This window comes from Aythya fuligula, chromosome 2, assembly GCF_009819795.1.
Source record: "Aythya fuligula isolate bAytFul2 chromosome 2, bAytFul2.pri, whole genome shotgun sequence".
Taxonomy (NCBI): Eukaryota; Metazoa; Chordata; class Aves; order Anseriformes; family Anatidae; genus Aythya; species Aythya fuligula.
Window position 1 is genome coordinate 159206337 of NC_045560.1, and position 25391 is coordinate 159231727.

The 25391-nt window shown below is 75.4% G+C and overlaps 1 protein-coding gene across 13 annotated transcripts in view; it reads left to right on the top strand.

Annotated features, from left to right (window-relative positions):
- Nucleotides 1-869: 869 nt before the first annotated feature.
- The window catches only part of PLEC (plectin), a 53114-nt gene continuing 28592 nt past the window's right edge, over nt 870-25391 (top strand). For 3 of the 13 annotated variants that reach the window (XM_032182475.1, XM_032182477.1, XM_032182478.1), the window contains exons 1-2: nt 2879-2950; nt 4568-4763. In XM_032182475.1, coding sequence (XP_032038366.1) covers nt 4604-4763 — 160 coding nt within the window. In that variant the 5' untranslated portion in view covers nt 2879-2950; nt 4568-4603. Of the gene's footprint in view, nt 1001-2878; nt 2951-4567; nt 4764-8841; nt 8866-11122; nt 11207-14883; nt 15371-17111; nt 17218-21038; nt 21062-24626; nt 24745-25391 lie in introns of those variants that run through there. The other 10 variants (XM_032182479.1, XM_032182486.1, XM_032182487.1 and 7 more) reach the window with 7 other exon arrangements.

Consider the following 25391-nt stretch of genomic DNA (forward strand, 5'->3'; position numbering starts at 1 on the left):
GTGAGCGGCACCGGGGGGCTGCCGGACCCGCTGCACCCCATGGGACCCCGCGGTGTGGGCAGGGGGAGGGTGGCTCCCATGCGGGGGCTCCTCTGGAGTGTGCCGGGGTGAACCCACGGGGCCGTGCCCACAGCATGTGCCAGGGATGGGCGGCGGGGCCGTGTGCTCGGGCACGGCACCGCGGGCACAACCGGCAGCATGAACGGGAGCGTGCCCGCGCCGCCAGCACCGGTCCCTGGCACCGGCTCCTCCTGGGCACGGCCCAGGGCAGGCGTCGCATCCGCACGTGGAAGCGCTGCCAGCGCCCAGCTCCGGCCGGGCAGGGCGGGTGCCGGGATCCGGGGCGGGGAGCGGTTTGGGGCACTCCTCACGTGCCAGCACCGAGCCGCTCGCTCCCGCTTTGCTCCTGCAGGGAAGCGGTCGGAAAGCGCGACGCCGCCGGCAGCCTCGCAGGTAGGAGCCCGGCCCCGGGGTGCCAAAATGCAGCTGGGGTGGGGGCTCCGCACCCCGTCCCGTGCGGGGCTGGGGGCCCCCTTCCAGCCCCGCTGTGCCCCATGGGGCCCCGCCAGCCGCGGGCCTTGAGCGGGGGCAGCCTGGCGCTGCCGGTGCCAAGCGTGCGGGACCTTTGTCCCGAGGGGCCCGCGGGGCTGAGCGCGGCGCTGAATGGGGCCCTTTGTCCGCGCTCTCAGCGAGGGAATCGCCCCCTTCTCCCCCGCCGGGTGCCGCACGGAATCGTGGCCGGGGCACCCGTGCCCTGCCCGGCGCAGGGGGAGGCCATGGGCGGGCAGCGGGACGGGTGGGTGCCGTGCCGTGCCGCGCGGTGCCGTGGGGCAGTGTCGCTGTCGGCAGCGGGGACGCATGAGCCAAGAGCTTTGCCTTGCAGCGGGGCCGCGGGAGGGGCCCGAAGCAGCGCCCGGCGCCTGCTGGGGGACAGCGGCCGGCGGGGACCAGGACGAGGACGGGGACGAGGACGGGCAGCAGCCGCCGGGCACACACAGCGGTAGGGAGCCGGGGGGGGTGGGGCACGGGGGTGGCCCTGGGGTCCCCTAACCCTGCTGGTGCTGGCAGCACCGTGGGGCTGGGTGGGGGCTGTGCCACCACTGGGCAGGTGGATGGGGCTGGGGGGTACTGGGGGCACTGGGAAGGGCTGGGAGGGGCAGGGGAGGTGCCTGGGGGCTGGGGAGAGGGCGTCTCAGGGGGGGCTGTGTGTGCACAAGCACATGGGTGTGCCTTGCACACCTGGTGAGCGCATGCGTGTGTGTGTGTGCGTGTGCACGCCTGCATCTGTGTGAGCCTGCGTGCTGCATCCAGCGAGGCCCAGTGTGTGCATTTGTGCGTGTGCACGTGTGTGTGCATGCGTGTGCATACACGGGTCTGTGTTTGCATACATGTGTGCACGCGTGTGTGCCCATGTGTCTGTGCACATGCATGTACACGTGTTTTTGCATACGTGTGTGCACGCATGCATGCATGTGCATGGATGTGCGTGCACATGTGGGTGTGCATGCGTGTGTGTGTGCACGCGTGTACCCAGTCACTGCGTGCGCGTGGGCGTGCCTGGCGCAGACGGATGTGCCGGCAGTGTCTGCGTGGACGCTCTCTGCCTGTGGCTGCTGGTGCCCGCGGAGCTCCGGTGCGCTGCAGGCTCCTGTGCCCCGCGGCCCTGCTCTGGGTGCCTGCAGCACCGCCCGCACCCGGCGCCACCCCGGTCCCGGCGCGGTGCCAGCACCGGGGCCTCGCCGGCTGCCAGCGCCTCGCCCCTGCCCGCCGCCTCCCGTAGCGGTGCCGAGCTCCATCCCTGCCGCGGGGCCGCGGGCGGAGGGGAGGCAGCGGAGCAGAAACTGGGCTCCTCTCCCTCTGCAGCATGCCGGGGCCTGTGCCGGGGCTCCTGGTGTTGCCCCCCTGCCGCCACCCGGCTCACACGGTGCCGGGACGTGGCGGCACCGCCTGCCCGTGCTCCCGCTGCGGCCTCCTGCAAGGCCGCGCAGCCGTGGCACCTCGCCGTGCCCTGCGGCTGTGGCTGGGCACGGAGCCCGGGGCTGGTGCAGGGACGGGGCCCACACCCCCACCACGCTGCGCCCCCACCGCCTGCGGTCCCCCCAGCGGTGCCCCGGTGCCGCTGGGGCCTTCCTGCAGAGGCCGGGTGTGCCGGGGCGCGCAGCTCCGGTGCCACCGCGGCGCAAACAGGCCCGGAGCCAACAGAGGCTGCGCCAGGCAGGAGAGGAACTGGGTCATGTGAAGGCTGAAGCCACCAGCGCGGGGATGGTGGCACCGGTGGCACGGGTGGCAGGGCGCGCTGCTCGGCCCCGCCGCGGCGGCTCCCGGTAACGGGGTGCGGGAGGCAGCGGGGCGCGGGGCGGCGGGTGCGGGGACGGTGCCCGGGGCTGCTGCGGGTGGTGGGGTCCCGGGCTCTGCACCCCCAGCTCTCGGGGCTGTGGGTGGCACGGCCACGGTGCCCCCATCCCCTGCGCCACGGTGCCCCCGTCCTTGGCACCCGGGGATCTTGTCCCTGGCACCCGGTGCCCCCATCCCGGCCGCGTCGTGGCCGTGGGCTGGGGTCAGGGACGAGCCCCGGGAGCCCCGGGACAGCGCTGCGGGGCGGCACGGAAGGGGTTAAAGGGAACGGGGTGTGTGGGGGGGTCGTGGTTAACCCCTTCCACGCCGTGCGCTCCGGGGCCGGGGGTCGCGCTAACCCCTCACCCCTCCTTACCCCCCCGGTCGCCGCTCGCCGCCGTCTGTGCGCGGCCCCGCGGGTGCGGGTGCGGGTGCGAGATACGGGCGGCCCCGCCCGCCCCCCCCCCCACGGCCCCGCCCGCCGCCCGCCCCCGGAGCCGGGCCCCGCCGGAGCGCAGCGCAGCGCTGCCGGTGCCGGTGCCGGTGCCGGTGCCCGAGCCCCCCGGTTGGAGATGCCCCCGCGGCGGGCGCGCACCGGGGGTCCCCGCGGCGCACGGTGAGTGCGGCCGGGCCGGGTCCCCGGCGGGGCTGGGAGCTCCCCGCGTGGGTCCCGCGTGGGTACGGGCGGCCCCCGGCTTGGGGGGGGGGCTGCGGGGGGGCTGCGGGGCTGCTGCGGTAAATGGGGGGGCGGGCGGGGGGAGCAGCGGGCGCGGGGCTGCTGCAGGGACCGGGTGTGGGGATGGGGCTGCGGGGGGGGGGGGGGGGGGGTGATGTGGGGGGGGGGCTGCGCCGCAGGGGCTGCGGGGGCTGGGCTGGGGGAGGCGCAGGGGGTGCGGGGTGGGGGGGCTGGGGATGGGGTGGATGTGGGGCAGGGGCTGTGCTGCGGGGGTGTCCCGGGCTGCCCCCCCCCCGTGCCGAGTCCCCCGGTGGTGCCGTGGGGGGGGGGGCTGCAGCCCCCGCGGGGCTGGGGGCGCGCTGCCGGGCGCAGGAGGGGCCGTGGGCTGCGGCGGAGGCGCAGGGGATGGAGGCTGCGAATCAGCCGTGACGGGGGTCCCAGGGGGGCCCCTCTGCAGCGGTGGGGGGGGAGAGGCCCCAAAGGGCCCTGTTGCAGGGGGCAGGAGCAGGGGGTTCCCGTGGGGCCGGCAGCGGCACGGCCGTGCAGCTGGGGGGCTGCGGGCACGGGTGCCCCCCGGGGCTGGGAGCTGGGGCCGGGCTCTGTGCTCGCAGGGAGCAGCTTCGCCCCCGGCAGCCCCACGGTGCTGAGGCCCGGGGATGCTCCCGGTGCTGCTGTGCTCCGGATCCGGCCCTGAGCTGGCCCCAGCCCCTGGGAACGGTGCAGCGGCAGCAGCACGGAGCGGTGGGGAGGGCAGGGGGTCCCCGTCCCCATGCCACCGAGGTGCCACCGGGGTGCCACCATCCCCGCGGTGCCGGGCACCGTACGGGCGGCAGGGCCGCTCCTCCTGGCCTTGCTGGCGCTGCCCGGCCCCGGCACGGGGCGATGCGGGCTCCGGTGGAAAAACATTGCCCGAGATCACGTAACCGGTGCTGGCTTCTCGCGGCGCTGCGTTGAGGGGGTGGAACTGCAGAGGCGGCCTCGCTGCCGGCAGCCCTGACGTGCGGCCTCGCCTGGCAACCTGCGCCGCGCTCCCCAGGTGCCACGAGGCTGCAGAGCCCCGGCAGCAGCTCCCGGTGGTCCCAGCTGCTCCCTGCGGTAGCCCCGGCGCGGCCTCCGCCCTGGTGGCGGCCCCGGTCCCCTCCCAGCCTCGGGGGGCATCATGCGTGGGGCTGCGTTTGCTGCGGTGAGGCCGTGGCCGCGTCCTGCCCGTGCCTCTCACCAACAGCTCGGTGCTTCGCCCGCAGCGCTCCCTGCGCCCCCAGGTCCCCGTTCCCAGCCCCTTTCCCCATGTGGCAACCCCACGGCGCTGCCCGTGGTTGTTGGGGGGCACCTGAAGCAGCCTCTCCCCGTGCCCCCACCTGGGGGCTGCCCCCTCCCGGCTGCGCCTCCCTCCCGTTTGGCACGGGGCCGGCTGTGGGTTTTGCGGGCGCTGCCGCTGGCAGGTGCGAGCCGGGGCGGTTGGGGCGTGCCCAGGAGCCGAGGAGCTGGGAGCGGCGGTGCCAGGGGCCGGCGGCGCTTGGAGATCCCCCTGCCCTGACCCCAAACCCTCTGCCGCAGGAGCTGAGGCCGGCGGGGTGCCGGCAGCCGGCCGAGATGGCGGAGGAGAGCTCGAGCGGCAGCAGCAGCTCCCCGAGCCCCGGGGACACCCTGCCCTGGAACCTGGCCAAGCACCAGCGCACCAAACGCACCAAGGCGACCGCGGGCAACGGGACGGTGCTGGACCCCGCCGAGCGGGCGGTGATCAGGATCGCAGGTAGGGCCGGCGGCACGGGCAGCGCCGTCTCGGGGTAACGCTCGTGGGGCTCCAGGGAGGGCTCGGCCCCGTCGGGGACCCGGTGGTGTCGTGGTGGGGTCCGGTCGCGCTGTCCGATGCACCCAGCTGCCCGCTGGTGGCTGTGGCCGTGCCAGGCTGCGCCGTTGGACACGCGCGTGGTGGTTGTGCCCTGCACGGGGCAAGGCCCTGTGGTTGGGGCCAGGAGGCCGGGCTGTGCCGCAGCGTGTGGTGGTGCCGTGGGGTGATGCCATGGGGTGCCTGGGGGCGATGCCGCGGGAGGTCCCAGCAGCGCCCCGAGGATGGATTGGGGAGCGGGGCATCCCCCTCAGAGGGGAGGCTGGGGGAGCTGGGCTCTGTAGGGTGGGGAAGAGGAGACCGAGGGGTGACCCCATGAATGTTTATAAATACGGAAAGGGGCAGCGTCAGGAGGATGGAGCCAGGCTCTTCTCGGTGACACCGAAGGGGCAGCGGGTGCAAACTGGAACGTATGGGGTTCTGCTTGAATGTGAGATGAAACTTTTTTATGGTGAGGGTGACAGAGCACGGAACAGGCTGCCCGGGGAGGCTGTGGGGTCTCCTCTGGAGGCATCCAAATCCCGCCTGGACGCGTTCCTGTGTGACCTGCTCCAGGTGTTCCTGCAGGGGGATGGGACCGGCTGAGCTTCCAGGGTCCCTTCCAGTCCCTGACGTTTGGTGATTCGGCGTGGTGCCGCCGTGACCGGCAGTGCTGGGCCGGGGAGCAGGGGGCGATGCCGTGGCTTGGGGACGCGCTGTGCTGCGCCGTGCCGTACCGCGGGCACTGGGACCCCTGTACCGTCTCGGGGTGGCTGAGCTGTGCCATGTCCCCTGTGCCATGGCAGGGTGCTGTGGTGGCCGTCCCATGCCCCCTGTGCCATGTTGCAGTGTCACGGTGGCCGTCCGGTGCTGTTGCTGTTGCCATGCCTGTCACGGTGACCATGCAGTGCCCCCTGTGCCGTGCTGTCACAGTGGCCATGTCATGATGTGCTGGCTGTGCCGTGCCCCCTGTGCCATGTCACAGTGTCACCATGGCCATGCCGTGCCCAATGTGCCATACTGTTGTTGTGGCCGTGCCGTGCCCCCTGTGCCACGTCACAGTGTCACCATGGCCATGCTGTGCCCCCTGTGCCATGCTGTTGCCGTGGCTGTGCCGTGCCCCCTGTGCCGTTCTGTCGTGGTGTCCATGCCGTGTTGTGGTGGCTGTGCCATGCCCCCCGTGCTGTGTCACGGTGACCACGCCGTGCCCCCCCACGCCGTGCTGTCCCTGTGGCCGTGCCATGCCCCAGTGCCATGTCACAGCGTTGTGGTGGCCGTGCCATGCCCCTGGCAGTGCACACCGTGTCCGTGGTGTCCCCGGGCAGGACGTGGCTGCCACTGCTCTGGGGCTGCGTGTGCTGGGACACCATGGGGACAGCGCTGGGGACACCGGGGGGGGGCGCGTGTGTCCGGGCCGTGCTGTCCCCATCCCCTGGGGACACCGAGTCCCCTCTGGCGGCCGCGTCCCGGCCTCGCCTCGGGGCGCAGTCCCCGGGCCCTGCAGTGTCCCCGGCCGCCGTCAGAGGGCCCCCGGGGCCGGGCTGCGGGGGGGGGACCGGGCACCGAGACCCTCTGCGGGGGGGGGGGGGGGGGCGCGGACCCAGGCGGCGCCTCCGTGTCCCGGCCCCGCGGCTGCTGGGGACACCCCGGGGACACCCGGGGGACACGCAGGGGACACCCCGGGGACCTCTCTCCGTGGTGCCCCCCCCGGGGGGGGGCTGTCCCGGTGCCCTCACTGCTGGCACCGCAGCTCCGCGCCCCCACGGCCGTGGCGAAGCGAGCCCCGAGCCCCCCCCCTCCTTATGCCGGGGGGGCTGCCCCCGGTGTGCGCCGTGTCCCTGCGGCTGGGGGGGGCGCACACGCGGCCGGGGGGGGTTCGTGCCCCCCCGCACCCCCCGCCGGGGGCCCTGCGCCCTGGCAGCTATGGGCCCGCATTGTTTCCGCCGCCCGTCCTCCTCCCCGATTTAGCAGCCGCCCCCCCCTGCCCCCCCCCGACCCCCCCCGGCCTTGGCCCCACGGCCTCGGGGCTGAGCCCGGCACCGCCACCGCTATGGGGTCCCCGCTGCTGATGGGGTCCTGGTGTGGGGGGGGGGGGAACAATCCTCGGGGGGGGGGGTCGTGGTGTCCTCTTCCCCCAGGTGCCCCCCATTTTGGGGCTGTGGGGGTCAGCGTTGGGGGTCTGAGGGTCCTGCTGGGGGGGGCAGAGCAGGACCCCAGGGTCTGGGTGCGGGGGGGCCGGGGGGTGCCGTGGGGGGCTGTGGGGTGCCATGGGGTGCCATGGGGGGCTGTGGGGTGCCGTGGGGTGCCATGGGGGGCCATGGGGGGCTGTGGGGTGCTGTGGGGTGCCGGGGACGCGGTGGCAGCGGCGGTGACGCTGCGGTGCTGAGTCACGGGGTGGGGCGGCCGCGGGGGGGCCGGGCTGGGCCATCCGGCACCGGGCGTGCGTGGGGCTGGCGGGGGCCGGGGGGGGTGCGTGGGCACGAGTGGGGTGGGTGGGCACGAGCAGCGCCCGGGGGAGGGCCATGAGCACGCCGTGCGAGGGCAGCGGTGCCCCCCCCCCAGCCCTGCTCCTCCCCCCACGGGGAGGCACCCCCATGTGCTCCGTGGGGAACCTGTCAGTGCCTGGGCCCCCCCATTAGTGCTCAGTGCCCCCTATCAGCCCCCCAATTAGTTCCCATTGCCCCCCATCAGCCCCCCCATTAGTTCCCAGTGCCCCCCATCACCCCCCCATCAGTGCCCAGTGTCCCCCATCAGCCCCCCCATCAGTGCCCAGTGTCCCCCATCAGTTCCCAGTGCTCCCCAGTGGTGCCCAGTGCCCCCCAGCAGCACCAAGCCCTCTCCCCACTCTCAGTGCCCCCATTGCTGCCCCCTCCCCACTGTTCCCGGCCCTGTGCCCCCCCCCTTGGTCTCTACCTTCAGGGCCGGTGCCGCTCATGGGGGGGGTCCTGGTGCCAGCCAGGGCCCGATCCTGCACCCGCCGGTGGCTCCTGTCACCCCCTGTCACCGGCATCCCCAGCCCCCTCCTGTCCCTTGTCCCCTGTCCCCCCAGCCCCCTCCTGTCCCCATGTCCTGTCCCTTGTCACCCACACCCCCAGACCCCCGCCATCCCTTCCCAGCTGTGCCCACCCTGTCCCTTCCCACCTGTGTCCTCTGTCCCACCCTTTGTCACCTGCACCCCGGGTCCTGTGCATCCCTTGTCACCCCCGCCCCCAGCCCCATCCTGTCCCTTGTCACCCCCCAGCCCCATCCTGTCCCTCCTTACCATGTCCCAGCCTTGGTCACCTGCACCCCCTGCCCCTCACCACCCCTTGTCCCCCCATCCTGTCCCCCCATCCTGTCCCTCATCCCCCTGTCCTGTCCCTTGTCACCTGTGTTGTCCCCCCCAGCCCCATCGTGTCCCCAGGTCCTGTCCCTTGTCCCCCCACCCTGTCCCTTGTCCCCCTGTCCCTCCCGTGTCCCCCATCCCGTCCCTCTCACCTGCGCTGCCCCCTGCCCCCCCAGCCCCATCCTGTCCCCGTGTCCTGCCCCTTGTCACCTGCCCCCCCAGCCCCACACCATCCCTCATCCCGTGTCCCCCCCATCCCGTCCCGTGTCCCCCCCCAGTCCAGTGTCCCCCCGTCCTGTCCCCCCCCGCCCCACCCCGTGTCCCCCCGTCCCTCCCCTCTCACCTGCGTGTCCCCATCCCCACCCTGCCCCGTCCCGTCCCCTGCCCCCCCCCTCAACCCCCCCTCGCCCCCCGCCCCTCCCGCCCCCTGCCCCCGCCCCGCGCCCCGCCCCCCGCCGCCGCTCCACCGCCCCCCCCCCCCCCCCCCCCCCCCGTGTCCGCTTCCCTTAAGGCCGGGCCGGGCCGGGCCGCGCGGGGCTCCCGCGGCTCCCACGGCTCCCACGCGGCGCGGCCACGCGGCTGCGCCCCCCCCCGCCGCCCCCGGCCCGGCCATGGCCACGTACGAGCTGGGCAGCCTCCCCCCCAACCCCGAGGAGCAGGACTTCATCCAGGCCTACGAGGACGTGCGGGAGCGCTACAAAGGTAGCGCCGGGCCCCACGCGTGTTCCGCGTGGGGGGGGGGGTAGGGGGTCGGGGCGCGCCGGGCGGGGGTCGCCGTGGGGCTGGGAGCCGGGGCAGAGCTCGGGAAGGGGGGGCAGAGGGGAAGGGGGGCTGTGCCCCCGCGTGGAGCCCCACTCGGTGGGCACGGTGCGTGTCCCACGGCCGCGTGGGAGGGGTGGGCACGCGTGGGGGGCGCGTGGGGGGCTGCGTGGGGCACGTGGGGAGTGCGCAGGGGGTCAGCGTCAGTCCCTCAGAAGCGCCCAGACCCCCCTGCCCACCCCGGCCGTGGGCTGCGTGGGGTCTGGGGGTGGCCGTGGGGTGGGGACGGGGGCGCAGGGTGCGGGGCGCGGGCTCGGGGCCGCCGTGGGCCCCCCAGCGCGGTGGCGGTGCGGCGGCGGCGGGCTCGGAGCAGCCATGCCCTTACAAGGGGCGCGAGCGCGGCCGGCGCTGCCTGACCCCGGCACGTCACCGCGCCTGGGGGGCCGGGGAGCCCCGCGGGGGGCCGGGGAGCCGGGGGGGGCCACGCACGGCCAAGCCCCGGCTGCGCTGCCGCCCTGGCCGGGGGTCTGTCCCCGCGTTGTCCGTCTGTCCCCGCGCCCCAGGGGCTTCTTTCCCCTGTGCGTGCGGCAGCAGCGGGGTGGGACCCTGGCCAACATCCTGGCGGACGCATCGGGTGTCCTTTCGGGGGGGCACGGAGGGGCCCCTGCCTGTGCGTGACTCCACGTGCCTGGGGCTGGCGGTTCAGGGCTCGTCCCAGCCCTGGGGTCCCCCCGACACTGCTCAGCTCGGGGACCCCGGGGTGTCCCGGCGGCCGGTCCCGCTGTTGGTGCTGGTGGGGGGGGGGTCTGGGTGCCGACCCCTCCCCTGGCGCTGGGCCGGGTCCCTTCCCCGCAGCCTGCGGGGTCATCGCACGCGCCGCTGTCCCAGAGCTGCTGGCAAAGCCGGGAAGCGTCAGCCGAGCCTCGGGGCTCTGCAAAAAGTGTTGACACCGCGAGCGAGGAGCAGACGGCTTGGCCCCGCGCCCGCCGGCGCCGCCTGTACCTGCCAGCGCCGCCCGGGCTGGTGGCACTGGCGCACGCCAGCCCCGGGCAGAGGCAGCACCGGCTGCATCCCCGCGGGCACCGCAGCGAGCGGCCGCGGGCACAACCCCGCACCAACCCCAATCCTGTGGCCGGGGGGCTCGGCGTCCCCGTGCTCAGCGTCCCTGCGTGGGCACCACGGCCACCGGCGGGGGTCTGGGGGCAGCCGCCTGCGTCCCGCGCTCGTGGGGCTGCCTCTGGGCTCGTGCCCCCCCCGGCGAAGCGCAGCAGACCGGCGCAGGCGGCCGTGTAAGGATAAAAGCTGGAGCATGCCGGCGGCAGGACGGAGCTGCCGTTGGCCGTGCGCCGCGGCCGCGCTGCCTGGGGAGGCCTGGCCGTGCCGCAGGGGGGGCATGCGGTGCATTCCTCCTGCTGCTGACACCCCCATGTCCCGAGCTGTCCCCAACAGAGCACAAACAGGGCAGCAGGCCCGGCACCAGCAGCCCCCCGTGGGTCGCAGGGTGCCCACCACGAGCCCTCAGGACGCGGTGGTGGCGGTGCCACGGGCATCGATGCTGTGGGTGCCACGGGTGCCGCATGGCACCGTCCCTCCCCACGGACACGTGCCTGGGTGCCGGTGGCTGCTGGGTGCTGCCGTTATCACTGCCCAGCCAGGAGCACCGGGGTGGGCACCGGGGGGGCACCTGGGAGGCATCTCCTGCCCCCCACCCCGGGCACGGGCAGCACCAGCCACAGCAATTTGGGGCTGGGGGGAGCTCCATGGGGGCTGCAGCTCGGCTCTGCCCGTGGCAGGGGCTGCGTAGGTGCCCCCCATTCCCCCCCCACCCGTGTCGGTGCCCCTGGCAGCGTGTGTGGGGGGGGGGCTGCAGCCTCTGTGCTGCTGCCCAGACCCGGTGCCGGGGGGGACCCTGCGGGGAGGGGGCTGCGCCGGGATGGAGGGGGGGGGGGCGAGGCGTTAATGGGGCGGGGCGGGGGGCTGCGCTGCGGTGGATGGGGATGGGGGGGCTGTGGCGCAGCAGGTGCCGATCCGAGCCGTGCCGAGCCGTGCTGATCCGTGCTGATCTGATCCGATCCGAGCCGATCCGAGCCGTGCCGGGGGCGGGGCTGCCGCAGGAGCTGCCCGTTCCCGGTGCCCCGGACGGGGCGGACCGGCCCTGATTGGCCGCGGCCGCCCCATAAATGCAGGGGGGGGGGGCGCGGGGCGCAGCGCCGGGCCGAGCCGAGCCGGGCCGTGGCCATGGACACGTCCCGCTCCATCCACCACGAGATCATCTCGCTCAAAGGTACCGGTGGGGTCACCTTGCCGGGGGGCTCGGCACCCGCCCGGGATGCTCCGCAGTGGGGTTGGGGGCTTGGGGCTTGAGGGGGGGGGCTCAGCGCCCGCCCTGGATGCTCTGCAGTGGGGATGGGGACATGGGGGGTGTCTTGGAAGCCACCCTGGAGGCTCTGCAGTGGGGCTGGGGGTGTGTGGGGGGCTTGGCACCCATCCTGGATGCTCTGCAGTGGGGCTGGGGTGTATGGGGAGCTTGTCACACAGCGGGGCTGGGGGCAGGCAAAGTGCTCGGTGCCCACCCTGGGTGCTCCACGGTGGGGCTGGGGATGTGTGGGGTGCTGGGCACCGGTCCTGAGTGCTCTGCAGCAGGGCTGGGGGCAGGCGTGGAGCTCGGTGCCCACCCCGGGTGCTCTGCAGTGGTGTGGGGGCGTCCGTGGTGCTCAGCATCTGCCCTGGGTGCTCTGCAGTGGGGCTGGGGTGTAGGGGAGCTGAGCACGCAGTGGGGCTGGGGGCACGCAGGGTGCTCAGCGCCCACCCTGGATGCTCTGCAGTGGGGCAGGGGACGTGTGGGGTGCTGGGCACCTGCCCCATCTGTGTGGTTCTGCGGTCCCCAGCACTCCCACTGCCCTGTGGCCAGCCTGGGGCAGGGTTGTCCCCCGGGGGGGCACGGTCACTGTCAGGGGACAGCCCCCGGCTTGCAGGGGGCCTGAACCTGTGGGCGGGGGGCTCGGGGCCGCTGCTGCACCAGCGCTTGCTTGGCTGCACGGGCGCACTGCCTGCGGCACGGGAGAGGGGCTCGGGGAGCTGCCGGGGGGGCAGGGGCTGGGGGGGGGCTGTGCTGTGCCGTGCCGCAGAGCCGGTGCGCTGGGGCGTGAGTAACGGGCCCTGTGGATGCTCGTCACGGGGCTGCTGCACCGCGTGCTCCTGTCCCCTCTAAGCCGCCGCAGCGGGCATGCGGCCACTGCACGGCCAATTACGCTAACAAGCCGCGGCGCTGGGGCTGGGGCTGGGGCTGGGGCCGCGCTGGCTCGGACCCCGGCCAGGGTCAGGGAGAGGTTGGGCTCTGTTCCCCCCATCCCTTCCCCCCCTTGCAGCTCCCGGGCTGCCGGCGGGGAGATTTATGGTGAGAACGGGCATGGCCGCAGGACCCCCGCCGGCCCCGTCCTCATTAATCCCCCCGGGGCTCCCGGGCCGCTTGGCTCGGCCGCAGCGCCCTGCGAACAGCGGCGCCTTTGTTCCTGCCTCGGCACCGGAGCCCTGCGGCAACGCCAGCCCCCAGGGGCACCGGCACCGGGCTGGGGGCCAGGGGCTGCCGGCCGGGGCCCCCGCTGCCCACCCGCCTGCCCCACAGCGCCGTGGGGTTGCAGCCTGCCCGGACCCCCGGCCACGGGTTGGGGGGAGGTGGGGAGGGGTCCGGCACCGTGCCCGGTGTCCCCGGCAGGAGGGAGCAGCCGGAGCTGGCTGTGCTGTCACAGCGCAGCGGGTCGCTGCGGCGGGCGCTGACTCGGCACTTCCCGGCATGCTGCAGTCACTGGGCAGGGGGCCGGGGGGGCTGGGGGGATGCTCCGGCCCAGGGATGCGAGCACGTCCCCGAGCTGTCCCTGTGCCACCAACGTGGGGACGTGGTGCTGCCCGGGGGGGCCGTGGGCTGGTTCTGGTGGCTGCGTGGGACAGGAGGCGGCTGCGTGGGGAGGCTGAGGGGGCTGCGCACGGGGAGGCCGCTGCTGGTGGCTGCAGTGTGGGTGCTGTGCTCCTGGCACCGTGCGCATTGTCCCGTGCTGTCCCCACAGGTCCGTGCTGTCCCCTCTGCTGTGCCCGGCATGGGCAGGGCTGGGGGCACCCCAGGCTGGGAGCCACCACGGGGGGGGTGTCCCCAGCTCCGTGCCCCCTCCGTGGCGCCGCAGAGGGAGCAGCGCTGCGGGGATTTGCATGCAGGGGGCCGGCTGCCTGCCGCGCTGCCGCGTCCCTGCCTCTCCCTGCCCTGCTGGGGGAGCCTGGGGGCTGCCGGGTGGGGACCCTGCCCTGGGGTCTGGCGCAGCTGCGGAGGTGACGCGGTGCTGGCGGTGGCGTGACGGCTGCTGTCGCCGTCCCTGCCCCGGGGGGGGAAGCTGGGTGGAGCGGGGTGCAAGGTGCCCCGGCTCCGGGCCCCGTCACTCCTGGGCCAGACGGAGGGGTCTGCGGTGGGGGAGTGTGGCTGGGGGTGATCCACGTGGCTGCACGTGAGGGGTGCGGGTCCTCCCCAAATGCTGCCCACTGGGGAGCTCCCGAGCCTGCTGGGGGTGCTGGTGGGTGCCCAAAGCTGCAGCGGGTGGGGCAGTGCCGTGCACCCCAGTCCTGCTGCCCACAAGCGAGGGGCTTCGGGAGCCCCTGCAGTGATTTGTGCTACGGTGTGCCAGGCGCTGCCCATTCCCAGGGCTGCGCTCACCTCCTTGCTCATTGCTGCGTGGGGCCAAGCACAGCCGGGTACAGACCCCTGGCCCCCAATCCCTGCTCCCCACCGCTGCCGGCCCCCATCGCTGCTCTGCTCCCCAGGGCACAGCTCACAGGATGCGGGGCACCAGCCTTGGTGCCACTTCTCCTGCTGGTGCCATCCCCAGCGCCACAGTGTCCCCAAGGCCCCCGGCCCTGTGCCACCACCAGGGGTTCCTCGTTCCTCCGGCTGCATCCCGTGCCAGCCTGGCCTGGCCCCAGAGCTGTGCTGGGCCCTGTCCTCACGTCCCTGTCCCGCTTGGGGCTGGCAGGACGCCCATCCTTGAGTCACTTTGCTGCGGGACCCCTTCAGCCCGGGGGGGCTCCCCACGGGGTGGTGCGGGCACTGGGTGTCCTGTTGGGACAGGGTGCGTGATGCCAGGTGGGGAAATGATGGGGCACGTGGCGTGGGGGCTCTGCACTGCACCCACTTCCACAGCCCCAGGGGCTGTGCCCGTCACCGGGCCTGGGGGGTGCTTCTGGGGTCCCTCCCCGCAAAGCCCCCAGCCCTGGGTTTGGCAGCGCGGACACCGGGGGGGGATCCCGGCACGGGACACGGGGACTCTGTTTCGCCCGGCCCGACTCGGGGGAGCCCCCCCGCGCCCCGGGAACCTCCCCCCGCGGCGGGCCCAGCCCTGCTCAAACAGCAGCAGAGCAAACAGTGGCGCTGGCAGGATGCGGCCCCGGTGCGCGGCCCCGGTGCGCGGCGATGCGCCCCGGGGCGGCCCCCGCCTGTTTCTTCCTCCTCGCCATGGCGACGGGGGCGGGAGGGGGGGGCGCGGGGGCCACGTCCCCGGGCAGGTGGCGTCCCGGCGGCCCCGGGACCCCCCCCCTTCCCCCGCCGCCCTTCCCCCGGGGCCGCGTCCCGCGGGGGGTTCCCACGGCGCGGGGAACCGGCCCGGTGCGTCGGGGCGCGCCGGGGGAGCCGCGGGGCCGGCCCGGGGGGGGGCTGCGCGGGGCCGGGGAGGGGCCGCTGAGTCAGGGCCGCCGCCGAGCCGAGAGTGCCCCGGCCCCCCCCGCGCCCAGCCCGGGAGGTGGAGCCGCCGCCAGTCTGCCCCGCCGCGCGCTGCGAGCAACCGCGCCGAGCCGAGCCGAGCCGGGCCGGGCCGTGCCAAACCGCGCCGGGCCCTGCAGAACCGGGCCGAGCCGTGCGGGACTGTGCCGTGCCGAGCCGTGCCGAGCCGTGCCAAGCCGTGCCGAGCCGAGCCGTGCCCAGCCATGGTGGCCGGGATGCTGATGCCGCTGGAGCGGCTCCGCGCCATCCTGGAGCTGCTGTTCCGCGAGGGCGTGCTGGTGGCCGAGAAGGAGCGGCGGCCGCGGCGCTGCCACCCGCAGCTGCCCGGGGTGCCCACGGTGCAGGTGATCCGCGCCATGGGCTCGCTGCGCTCCCGCGGGCTGGTGCGGGAGACCTTCGCCTGGCGGCACTACTACTGGTACCTGACGGACGAGGGCATCGCCTACCTGCGCCAGTTCCTGCGCCTGCCGCCCGACATCGTCCCGCTGTCCCTGCAGCGCGCCCGCCGCCCCGCCGCGCCCCCCGCGCCCGCCCGCCGCCCCGCCGCGCCCCCCGGCCCCGGCAGGACGCGCGAGGAGCCCCCCGGCTCCCGGCTGTACCGGAGGAAGGAGGAGGGCGAGCAGCACGTGGAGCCCGCCGCCGCCGCCGGGGGGGTGTCCCGGGAGGGCCCCCGGCCCGGCCCGGCCCCAGGTAGATCCCGGCAGCCGCGTGGGGAGGGGGGACCCGCGTGGGACCTCGCGCCGAGCCGGGAGGGGGGGCGCCGGGCTGCTGCCCACGGGGGGGGGGCTCTGCAGCGCGGGTGCCGGTGCCGGTGCCGGCCGTGCCCCTCTTCCCATCCCGGAGAGGGGGTGGCTCCTCCCACCCCCCCGCCCGATCAAAGGGCACCCACGGGGATGCGGACGTGCGTGGGGACGGGGGGTGCGGGGGTGGGGACACGGGGACCCCGGGGCGCAGCGTGGCTCCTGGGGGTCGGGGGGGGCTCCGGGCCCTGCAGGGGGGGAATCCTCCGGGCACGGAGGGGCTGCACCGGGGCGCGGGGGGGGGGGGCAGGCGCCGCGTCCTGCAGCGGGAGATGCTCGGAGCTGCAGCGGGGCCGAGCCCGGGGACGGACGGCGGCAGCTGGGGCAGACGGGGCGGCTGGTGGGGAGGGGGCTGCCGCGCCCCCCCCGCCCCGCGGACACGCGATGCCGACACCCGATCCGCGGCCGGGGGGCGCGGCGGCAGCTGGATCCGGCGGGGGCCGCGGGGCATCCGCGGCGGGGGGGGCCGGGGGCAGCTGCGCCCCGAGGCCGCGGTGCCGGCCGCTCGCCCTCCCCGTGCCGCCGCCCGTGACTCAGCCCCGCGGCCGCGGCCGCTCCAAGTTTCCAGCAGGAAGGGGCCGAGCCCGCGCCCCGGCCAGGCCGTGAGTCAGCGCGGGGGGGTCGGGGGGAGCCGCCTGCACGCGTGGGCAACGTGGGCAACGGGGACTGGGCGCGTGTGCCCGCGGCGCGTCCCCGCGCAGGGCAGTGTCAGGGCGGGGGCAGCTCCCCCGGCTGCAGCCGGTGCCGCCCGTGCCCGTGTCCGTGTCCGTGCCCGTGTCCGTGCCCGTGCCCGTGCCCGTGCCCAACACCCGGTGGGAACCGGGACCGGGCCGGTGCTGCTCTCCCCCCGGTTTTTCCTCCCGCTCGGGGCCGTCGGTGCAAGAAAACCCGGCCTGGAGCCGGTGTCAGGGGCACGGAGCCGCGCCGTCGGGGGGCAGTGGGGGACACAGCGGGGCACACCGGGGGGAAACGGGGACGAGCCGCGGCCCCGCATCCAGCCCCGGCCCCGCGTCCCCCGGTGGCGGCGGCCGCCCCGTCGGGCCGGTGCAGGGGGCTCGGCCGTGCGGGCCGGTACCCCCCGGCGGCTCGCCCCTCGCCGGGGGCCGGGGGCCGGGGCCGTCCCGCCCCCGTCCGTGTCATGTTCTAACTCGGGCACCGTGACGGGCCCCCGGTTATTTATATCGGCGCCCGCCCGCCGCCTCCCTCCCTGCGTCCCTCCCCCGCGGGCTGACCGGCGGAGCCGCTGCGCCTCGCTCCGCGCTGCCCATGAAGGTCGTGCCGGGTAGGCGACAGCCGCGCCGGGCCGAGCCGGGCCGGGCCGCGCCGGGCCGGGGGGGGGCGGCGCTGTCCGCCGTATAAAAAGCCGGCACCGGGCTGTGTGTGTGTGTGGGGGGGGGCAGGGGCTGGCGCCGGGCCCGGGGCCGCCCCCGCGGGGCTCGCTCCTGCCGGTGCGGCGGGGGGAAGGCGGCTCCGCGCCGCGCACCGGGAGGGGTTAAGGCGGAGCGGGAGCGGCCCCGGGGGGGCGGGCGCTGGCGCCTCCCAGCCCCGCCGGGCCCGGCAGCCCCGTCGAGCCGAGCCGAGCCGAGCCGAGCCGTGCCGCGGGGCGGGCGGTGCCGCGGAGCCGCGCCGGGATGGACGGCCCCGGGTCGCTGTTCCCGTCGCTGGTGGCGGCGGGGCACGTCGTGTCCCTCGCCCTGGTGTGGTACTGGCGGCGCCGCGCAGAGCCACTCGCCGCAGGTGAGTCCGGCCCGGCCCGGGGCTGCCGAGCCGCGGGGCTCCGGGGCTCCCCCGCCCGCCGCCGCCGCCGCCCCTCGCCCCGCCCCCGGGCACCGGCCCAGCCCCGGCGGGGGAGGGCCCGGCCGCGCCGTCGGGGCGGGAGGCGGCGCGGGGGGGGGGTCGGGGGCCGCGGGGCCGCTGCAGGGGGCTTTGGGGAGCGAGCGCTGCGCGGGGCGGGGGGGCGCGATGCTGATCCCCCCCCCCCCTTCCCATCTCCGTGTCCCCCCGTGTCCCCAGCGCGGCCCCTCCCCGGCCGTTCCCGGCAGCCCGGTGCAGGCGGCAGGTGCTGCCCCGGGGCGCCGAGGTGCCAAATGCCTTCGGGGACAGGGCTCTGGTGACAGGGGGGCGCTGGGGAGCGGCAGCTCCACGCCTGCGCGGCTCCGGGCTGCACGGGGGGGGGGGTCCTCGGTGCGTCTGCCCCCACCCAACACGGGTCCGGAGAGCTGCAGGGTCCTGGTTGTGCCCCAGTGCTGCTGGAAGAGATGGGGAGGGGGGCAGCTCCTGCACAGGTTGTGTGGTGGCTTCATGAAGCCCCCCTCCCCATTGCCGCCCCATGAAAGACGGGCACAGCCCCCCCCGCCCCGCTGCAGGACGCTGGCACCGTGCCCGGTGCAGGCAGCGTCTGAAGGGCGCAGCCGCCCGGCGGGGGGGTCCTGGCGCGGCTGCCCGCGGTGCGGCACGCTTGTGCTGCAGAAGGGCTGGGCCGGCTGCGGTGAGGCCGGGCAGCCGCTGCGGTCAGGGGCTCAGCACCGCTGCCGGGGCTCTCCTCGCGCGTCCCCTTGCGCCCATGGCACCGTCTCCCCCGGAGAATTGCTGGGGGGCAGGTGCTGTGAGACCCCCGTGCCTGTGGCTGGGGCAGCCTCCTCCAGCTCCTCCTGCCCCAATCCTGCAGGGCTGACGGATGCGGGGGGGATGCAGGCTGTGGTCTCAGCCCCCCCCCGCCGCTCTTTCCAGGGCGTTGGCTGTGGTTTCCGTCGATCTGTGCACGGCATTCGGAGCTGTCACGCTACCGGCAGCAGGGCCAGGCATCGACCCACATTGCCATGGCAGCCAGACCGCGGTGCCCCGGTGCTGGCGCTCGCGAAACCGCAGTCCTGCAGCTGGTGCCGCGGGCTGCCCGTGCGGGGAGATGCCGCGGCCCCCTCTTCTCCCTGCCGGCAGCGCGAGCAGGGCACCTTGGCGCAGCGCGGCCCCCCCCGCGGGGCTGCTGTCCCTGGCACCCGCCCAGTGCTGTCCAAAGGGCACCCCCAAGGTCGCAGCTGCTGGGCTCCATCATCCCACCCGGCCCTGCCTGCGCCCCCGTGCCGGGTGTCCCCGCTCCCTCCCCGTGGCGCCGTCCCTGCACGCCCTCGTCCCCGTCCCAGTGCCCCGGCGTGGCTGGGGTCTCTGTCCCACGGTCCCCGCGCCACCGTGGTGCCACTCGGCGGGGACACCCTGCGGGGAGCCGGGGTTATTTTTGAGCATAGTTCCTGGAATAGCACGGGGTGGGGACTCTGCAGGGGCATCCATGGGGCTCTGCCCCACTGCGCTCCTGCCTGCTCTCCGTTGTGCCATCGGCACGGTGTTGGGGCGTTTACCCAGGGTTCTGCACCCCTGCTCTGCTCGTGCCTCGTTTTCCTCCGTCCCCATGCCAGGACTGAGCCACCCCCGTCCTGCACCGCTGTGGAGACGTGAGGACCCCTCTGGGCCCTCTCTCGGAGCTGGGTGCAGGATCCCCAGGGCAGAGAGGGGCGGCAGCAGCCCCCAGCACATCGAGTGGGGCCGGAGCTGTGGCCCTGGGGGGCTACAGGGCCCCCCGCCTGGGGCAGGGGCTTGGGGGCGATGAGGCAGCACCGGGAAAGGCGGCAGGCTTGGGAGGGGGCCCTGGGGGCCGCGGCACAGCAGCTGCAGGAGCGCGTGCGGGTTGTGGTGGCAGCGGAGCAGCCGGACGGCGCGCAGGTTTCGGTAGCAGGATGCCGGCTGTTTGTTTGGGCCTGGCTCCTGTTACCAAGGCTGCCAGAGGCTGCTCGTGGCCTCCGCCGCAGCGGCGGCTGTGGGTGGAGGAGGCCCCCAGAGAGGCTTGGGAACCCCCATCCTCCCGCCCGGCCTCTCCACTCAGCTTTTCCACAGCCCTCGCGGCTGCGGCTGTGCCAGGCCGGGGGCCAAAGGGGGGGTCGGGCGCTGCCGCTGGCTTTGGCCTCGCTGATGAGTCACCGGCCTCGCAGGAAATGGCGAAGGCTGCGGCTTGGGGCCGCGCTGGCAGCTGCTGCCTGCGCTCGGCAGCAGCCCAGGCTCCCTGGCACGGTGGCACTGGGCTGTGGCACGAGGGGGGGCAGGACCTGGGGGATCTCCCCCCTTGGCGTGCGGATGCTCAGCCCTGGTTTCTGGCCCCAGCCCCAGCCCCAGCACTGCAGTTTGGAGCCTGTCGGGGTCCCATCGGCTGGGACTGGGGTCCGGAGCGGGGTGAGCGCAGGGGGAGCAGCGCAGGCACCCCAAAGAAAGCGCTCCGCCTGCATCCCAGCCGTGTTTCCTGCTCCGTCTCGCCTGGTGCTAATCGCCCCGGCCCTGCCCGTCCCGCGTGCAATCGGCCCCCTCCTGCCCCTTATCTCGGCAGCACAGATGGGATGCGAGCGGCACGTGGGGCTGATCCGTGGGGCAGAGCCATGGGGCTGGCCCAGGCCGTGCCCAGCCCTACCCCACAAGCTGCTCTTGCACCGCAGCCCCACAGTGCAGTGCTCCCCCGTGCAGGCTGGCAGGGCCGTGCCGGGCTGCGGCCCACTCCTGGTATGGATTGGGGGGGACAGCAGCGGCCCCCGGCCCCCCAGCTCCCCTCACTGTGCCGTGCCGTGCCGTGCCGTGCCTGCCAGGCCAGGCCCTTTGGTCCCGCTGCGAGCTCTTGGCACGCAGCGGCTCCGGGATGTAGGGGACCCCCGGGTGAGCCCCAGGGTGGGCTCGTCCGCGGCGGCAGCGGCCGGCCGGGGGCAGGAAGAGCCGGGTCTGGCAGCGGCCCTGGGCTGTGTGAGTCACCGCGTCCCACAGCTCCCCTCCAGATGCGGGAGCGCGCGGAGCAGAGCGCAGCGCGGCGGTCTCCGGCGAGGCAGGGCCCGACGATGCTGCGCCGCCTCTGCTGCTGCTGCTGCTGCTGCTGCGAGCGGCAAGGCAGGTGCCAGGGGTCCGGTGGCATCCCCCCAGCCAGGGGCTGCCATCCCTGTGGGGTCGCCCCCGGCGCAGCTCCGCTCGCCCCCGCGTGCCTGGGGGGCACAGAGGGGCATCTGCGCTGCGCTGGGGGGCACTCGGATGCGGCGTGGGGTGGCCACTGGGGTGCCAGGGGGGCAGGGGAGCCGTGTGCCTGCTGCTGGCAGGACTGGTGTGGGTCCTGTGTGGCCTCGCCGGGACCAGGGCATGTGCGGGGCACGAGGCCGGGACCGAGCCCGCCCCGGGAGCCAGCCGGGAGGGGCGCGGGGACCCCCGGGTGTGCACCTGGGACGTGGCTGGTGGAGAGACCGGGGGGTGCCGGGGGCCCGGGCACGCGGGGATGGCTCGTGGGGCCCCCACCCGTGCCCGGGGCGGCGGGGAGGGGGGATGCGGCGCGGGGCGAGGCGGGCGCGGGGGTCCCGGGGCGCGGGGGGGGGGCCGGAGCGGGCCCGCCGGGAGGCGCGGCGGGGCGAGGCGGGGCGGCGCGGGGCGGGACCCACGCGCGGCCCCGGGGCCGGGGCCGGGACCGGAGCCGGCGGCAGCAGCGCGGCGATGGCGGGCTCCGAGTGGCTGCGGGGGGGCTCCGAGCCCGAGAGGAAGCGGTACCTGAGCGCACAGCTCTGCTGCGCCGGTGCGACGGCGGGGACGGGACGGGACGGGGCCGGGGAGCGCGGCGGGGACGGGACGGGAGGGACAGGACGGGACGGGAGGGACAGGACGGGACGGGAGGGGACGGGAAGGACGGGAACGGGGCCGCGGCGCGCCCGGACAGCGCCGTGGGTGCCGAGCCGAGCCGTGCCGGGTGCGCTGCTGCTGGGAACTGCGCCGTGCCCGGGGGTGCCCAGCGCCGGGGGCTGCTGCGGGGCTGCGCCATGCCCGGGGCCGTGCCGGGGGGGCCGAGCCGGGGGGGGCCGAGCCGAGCCGGGGAGCGCCGGGACGCGCTGCCGTGGGACGGGGGGGACGGGGAGGGTGGCGCAGGGCCTGCGCCGGGCAGGGAAGGGTTAACGGGGCGTGGCTTGCCCGTTAAGCCCCGCCCCCTCCCGAGTCCCGCCCCCTCCCACCAGGTTTGGCGGGGGCGGGTCCGGGGAACACCCGCGCGTGTCCGTGTCCGCGCGTGCCCGCGTGTTTGTGCTCCACGGGCGTGGCCGCGCGCACCTGCACCGCCCGGGAGCGCGTGCCCGACCCCACGGCACCGCCGGGACCCCCGGTCAGACCCCTGCAGACCCCCCGACCCTCCCCCGGCCCCCCTGCAGCCCCCCCACGCGTGTCACCGTGGGGTCCGTGGCGCTCCGCGGGGCAGCCCCTGGGGACACGGGGCAGGGGGAGCCACGCGTGGAGCCCCCCCCCGGCCGGCACCAGCCCCGGTGCTGCGGGAGGGGCGCGGGCACGGGTGGGGGCCGGGGCCCGGGTGTCCCCGGTGCCACAGGGGGCGGCGGGTCCCGACGGGCCGGCCCGGCCGGTGCAGCACCCACGGGGACCCCACGGCCCCCGGCGCAGGCGGGGAGCAGCTCAGCACCCGGTGAGGCCGGGCTGGCAGCTCCCGGTGCCGGGAGCCCTCCCTGTCCCCGGGGCTGCTCCGGGACTCTTCAGATCTTCAAAGCGCCACCGTAGCCACGCCACCGCCGCCGCGCACCGTCCCACGCCGCCCTCCGGCCTGCCCACGGGCTGGGAGCTGCCTCTTGCGCCACCCTGCCCGACGCTGTGCTCACCCCCGGGGCACGGGGCTCCGGGGTTGTCACCAGCTGGGGACGCTCCGCGGTGGCACCAGGGCGCTGGTGGCCGCTGCGTGACCGAGCGAGGGGTTTGGGAGCGCCCGGTGCCTCACCGTGGGAAGCGCAGGAGCTGGCGCTGCCTCCTGGCCCCGGGGCTGTTGTGGCAGCCTGGATCCAGCCCTTGCCAGCTGCCTGTGCCGTGCGTCTTGTGCCACCACCGCACGGTGCCCAGGCTCTGGCGCTGTGTTGGAGCAGGGCCAGGGCTGGGATCGGTGCCGGGGCACCCATCTGTGCCGCAGCCTGGGTGCTTGCCGCTCTGATGGGGAGAGCTCTCGGCTGCACCGCGGTGGCCGAATCCTTCGGCAGTTTGTGGGCGCTGCCTGTGCCCTCTCACCGTGCTGGGTGTGGGTACAGGTGGAACAAAACACGCCGACACGGAGCCACCCGTGTGGCCCCACCCGGAGGCACAGGCGCCCCTTGCCCCCCTGCCCCAGGTGCCCCACGTCAGCCCCTGCTGAGGCACCGTTGCCCCCTGTGCCCGTCCCAGCGCCGCGGTGCCGCGTGCGGATGAGTTGTGGCTCAGGTATGTCCCTGCCCTCTGACGCGCGTTGGCGTCAGCCGCGCTCCCGCAGCTGTAGCTCGCCGCCCCAGATGTGTTGTTGGCGGAAAATCTGTGCCTTTGGAGCCTGCTGCCGCCCGCATTCCTCAGCGCCTGGCCCTGGCCCCAGCCCAGCAGGCGGTGCTGGGCCGGGAGAGCGGCCGGCGCTGGGAGCGGGGAGCGGGGAGCGGGGCGGCTCCTTCCCGGCAGCGGGCAGCCAGAGCCGCAGCCTCTGCCGGAGCCGTCGGTGCCGGTGGGCACTGCCTGCGGTGTGCCACGAGCAGGGCACGGGGTGATGTGTGCCAGCCTCTGTGTCCCTCGGACTCCACGTAGGGGTCAGGCCGTGTCCTGGCACCAGCGGCGGGGCCGGGCTGGTCGGCGCCGGTGCTGGCACTGTGTGGGTGCCAGCCGCTGCGTGGGGCTGCGCCGCGCCACTGCTGCCCTTTCTCTTGCTGCCCTCGTTCCTGCCAGCAGCCCACGTGCTGGGCGCCTGGGCAGGGTCACAGCAACTGGGGGTCCCCTGGGGGACACGCATGGCCAGCCAAGTTACCAGGTCCCACGTGAGCAGGGATGCTCCCTGGTGCCAGGGACGGGATTCCTCCGGGTGCCCCCTGGCAGCACCGCCTGCACCCCCCAACCCTTGTGAACACCCCACGGGTACCCCTGGGGCGGGGGGCGGTGGGGTGAGGCCCCAGGGGCTGAGCAGAGCCGGGTGCTGTGCTGGCAGCAGGCGTGGGGCCGGCGGCTGCCCGCCCTGGCTGTGCCAGACGCGGCGCAGGAGCGCCTGGAATGCGTTGCCGGGAGCGCTGGCTCCAGCCCCACGCTGGCTCCAGCCCCACGCGCTGCCTGGGGTGGAGGAGCCCAGCTCCTGCGCCCGCGTGGGCATGGGGATGGAGCTCTCAGTCCCCGGGCAGGGGGGTCCCGAGCCCCCTGAGTGTGGGGAGAGTGGGTCCTGCAGCTGTGGGGCACAGGGCTGGCGGTCCCGAGCCTCCCGGTCTTGTGAACCTCAGGGTCCTGTAGCCCCAGGATATGGGTCCCACGAGTCCTGTAGCTCTGGGGGTCCTGAGGAGCCTGGGCATACGGATTTGGTGGTCCTGAGCCTTGCAAACCTGGCAGTCCTGCTGTCCCTGGTTGTGGGTGTGCAGGGTCCCAAATCCCCTGGCCTAGGGAACCAAGTGGTGCCGAGCTCCCTGGGGACAGGGCCTGGGGGAGGCTCGGGGGAGGCTCGGGGTCTCTGTGGCTCCTGGGCTTGTGAGCCTGGGGGTCCTGAGCCTCCTGGGCTTGCACACTTGGGGTCTTGTAGTCCCTGGATAGGGGTCCCATGGGTCCTGCAGCTGTGGGGTGTGGGGCTGGGAGGCCCCAAGCCTCCTCAGCTTGTGAACCTGGGGGCTCCAAGTGCTTTGTGCTTGCAGGGTCCCATAGGTGCTGCAGCTCCAGGGTGCACGGCCGGGGTCCTGAGGACCCTGGGTTTGCAGACCCGGGGGTCCTGAGCCCCCAAAGAGCGGGTCCCACGGGTCCCACAGCTCCGGGGCGGGGGGCTGGGGGTCCCGACCCACTGGATTCGCAGACCCGGGGGTGCCGAGGCGCGGGGGTCCCGGGGCTCTGCTCCCCCCACCCCCGGCCCGCAGAGGGGTCTCCAGGGGGCTCTGCCCCGCGCCCGCAGCCCCCGGGCCGCGCCCCGAGCGCATGGCGTGGGGAGGAAAAGGCGAGGAGGGGCCGGCGGCTTCCTGGGGTGGGGGGGGGGGGAGCCCCAGTCCCCGCCCCACAGCTCCGCACCTCGGCCGGGAGGGGCCGGGCCGGGGAGGGGTTTGCAGCCGGGGTAGCGCCGAGCCGAGCCGAGCCGAGCGGGGAGAGCGCAGCGAGCGCAGCGCCCAGCCCGAGCCACCATGTCCCGGCAGCGCGCCTGGGGCCGCGAGGATGAGGAGGGTCTCGCCGCGGGCCAGAGGAGCACCTCGGAGGACAACCTCTACCTGGCCGTGCTGCGCGCCTCCGAGGGCAAGAAAGGTACTGGGGGGGCGCGGGGGCTGCTCCCGCTCCGACGGCACGGCCAGCGGCACGGGGAGCCTTGGTGCAGCCCCGCCAGGGAAGAGCCTGCGCTGGGGGGGTGTCCCCTGGTTGGGCTGTGGGGAGACCCCACGCTGGGGGGGTGTCCCTTGGTTAGGGTATGGGACAGACCCTGTGCTGGGGCAGTGTCCTGTGGTTGGGCTATGGGACAGACCCCGTAGTGAGGAGGTGCCACTTGGTTAGGGTATGGGGCAGACCCCATACAGGGGCAGCATCCTCTGTTTGGGCTATGGGACGGACCCCATACTGGGGCGGTGTGCCTTGGTTAGGCTATGGGACAGACCCCGTACTGAACTGCTGTCCCTTGGTTAGGATGTGGGACAGACCCCGTGCTGGGGCGGTGTCTCTTGGTTAGGCTGTGGGGCACATCCCACGCTGGGGCGGTGTCCCCTGGTGTGGGGCTGTGGGACAGAGCTCCACGCTGGCCCATTGTCCTGCGGGGCAACGCCGTGGGGCCAGAGCTAGCCCGCGGGACCGGGCCCTGCAGTGCCCTGCAGCCGGGGCGCCGGCCCCAGTCCCACGCCGGCGCCAGTCCCCATCCCTGCTGTGTCAGCGCGGGGCGCAGGCGCTGCCCGCGGCGGCAGCGA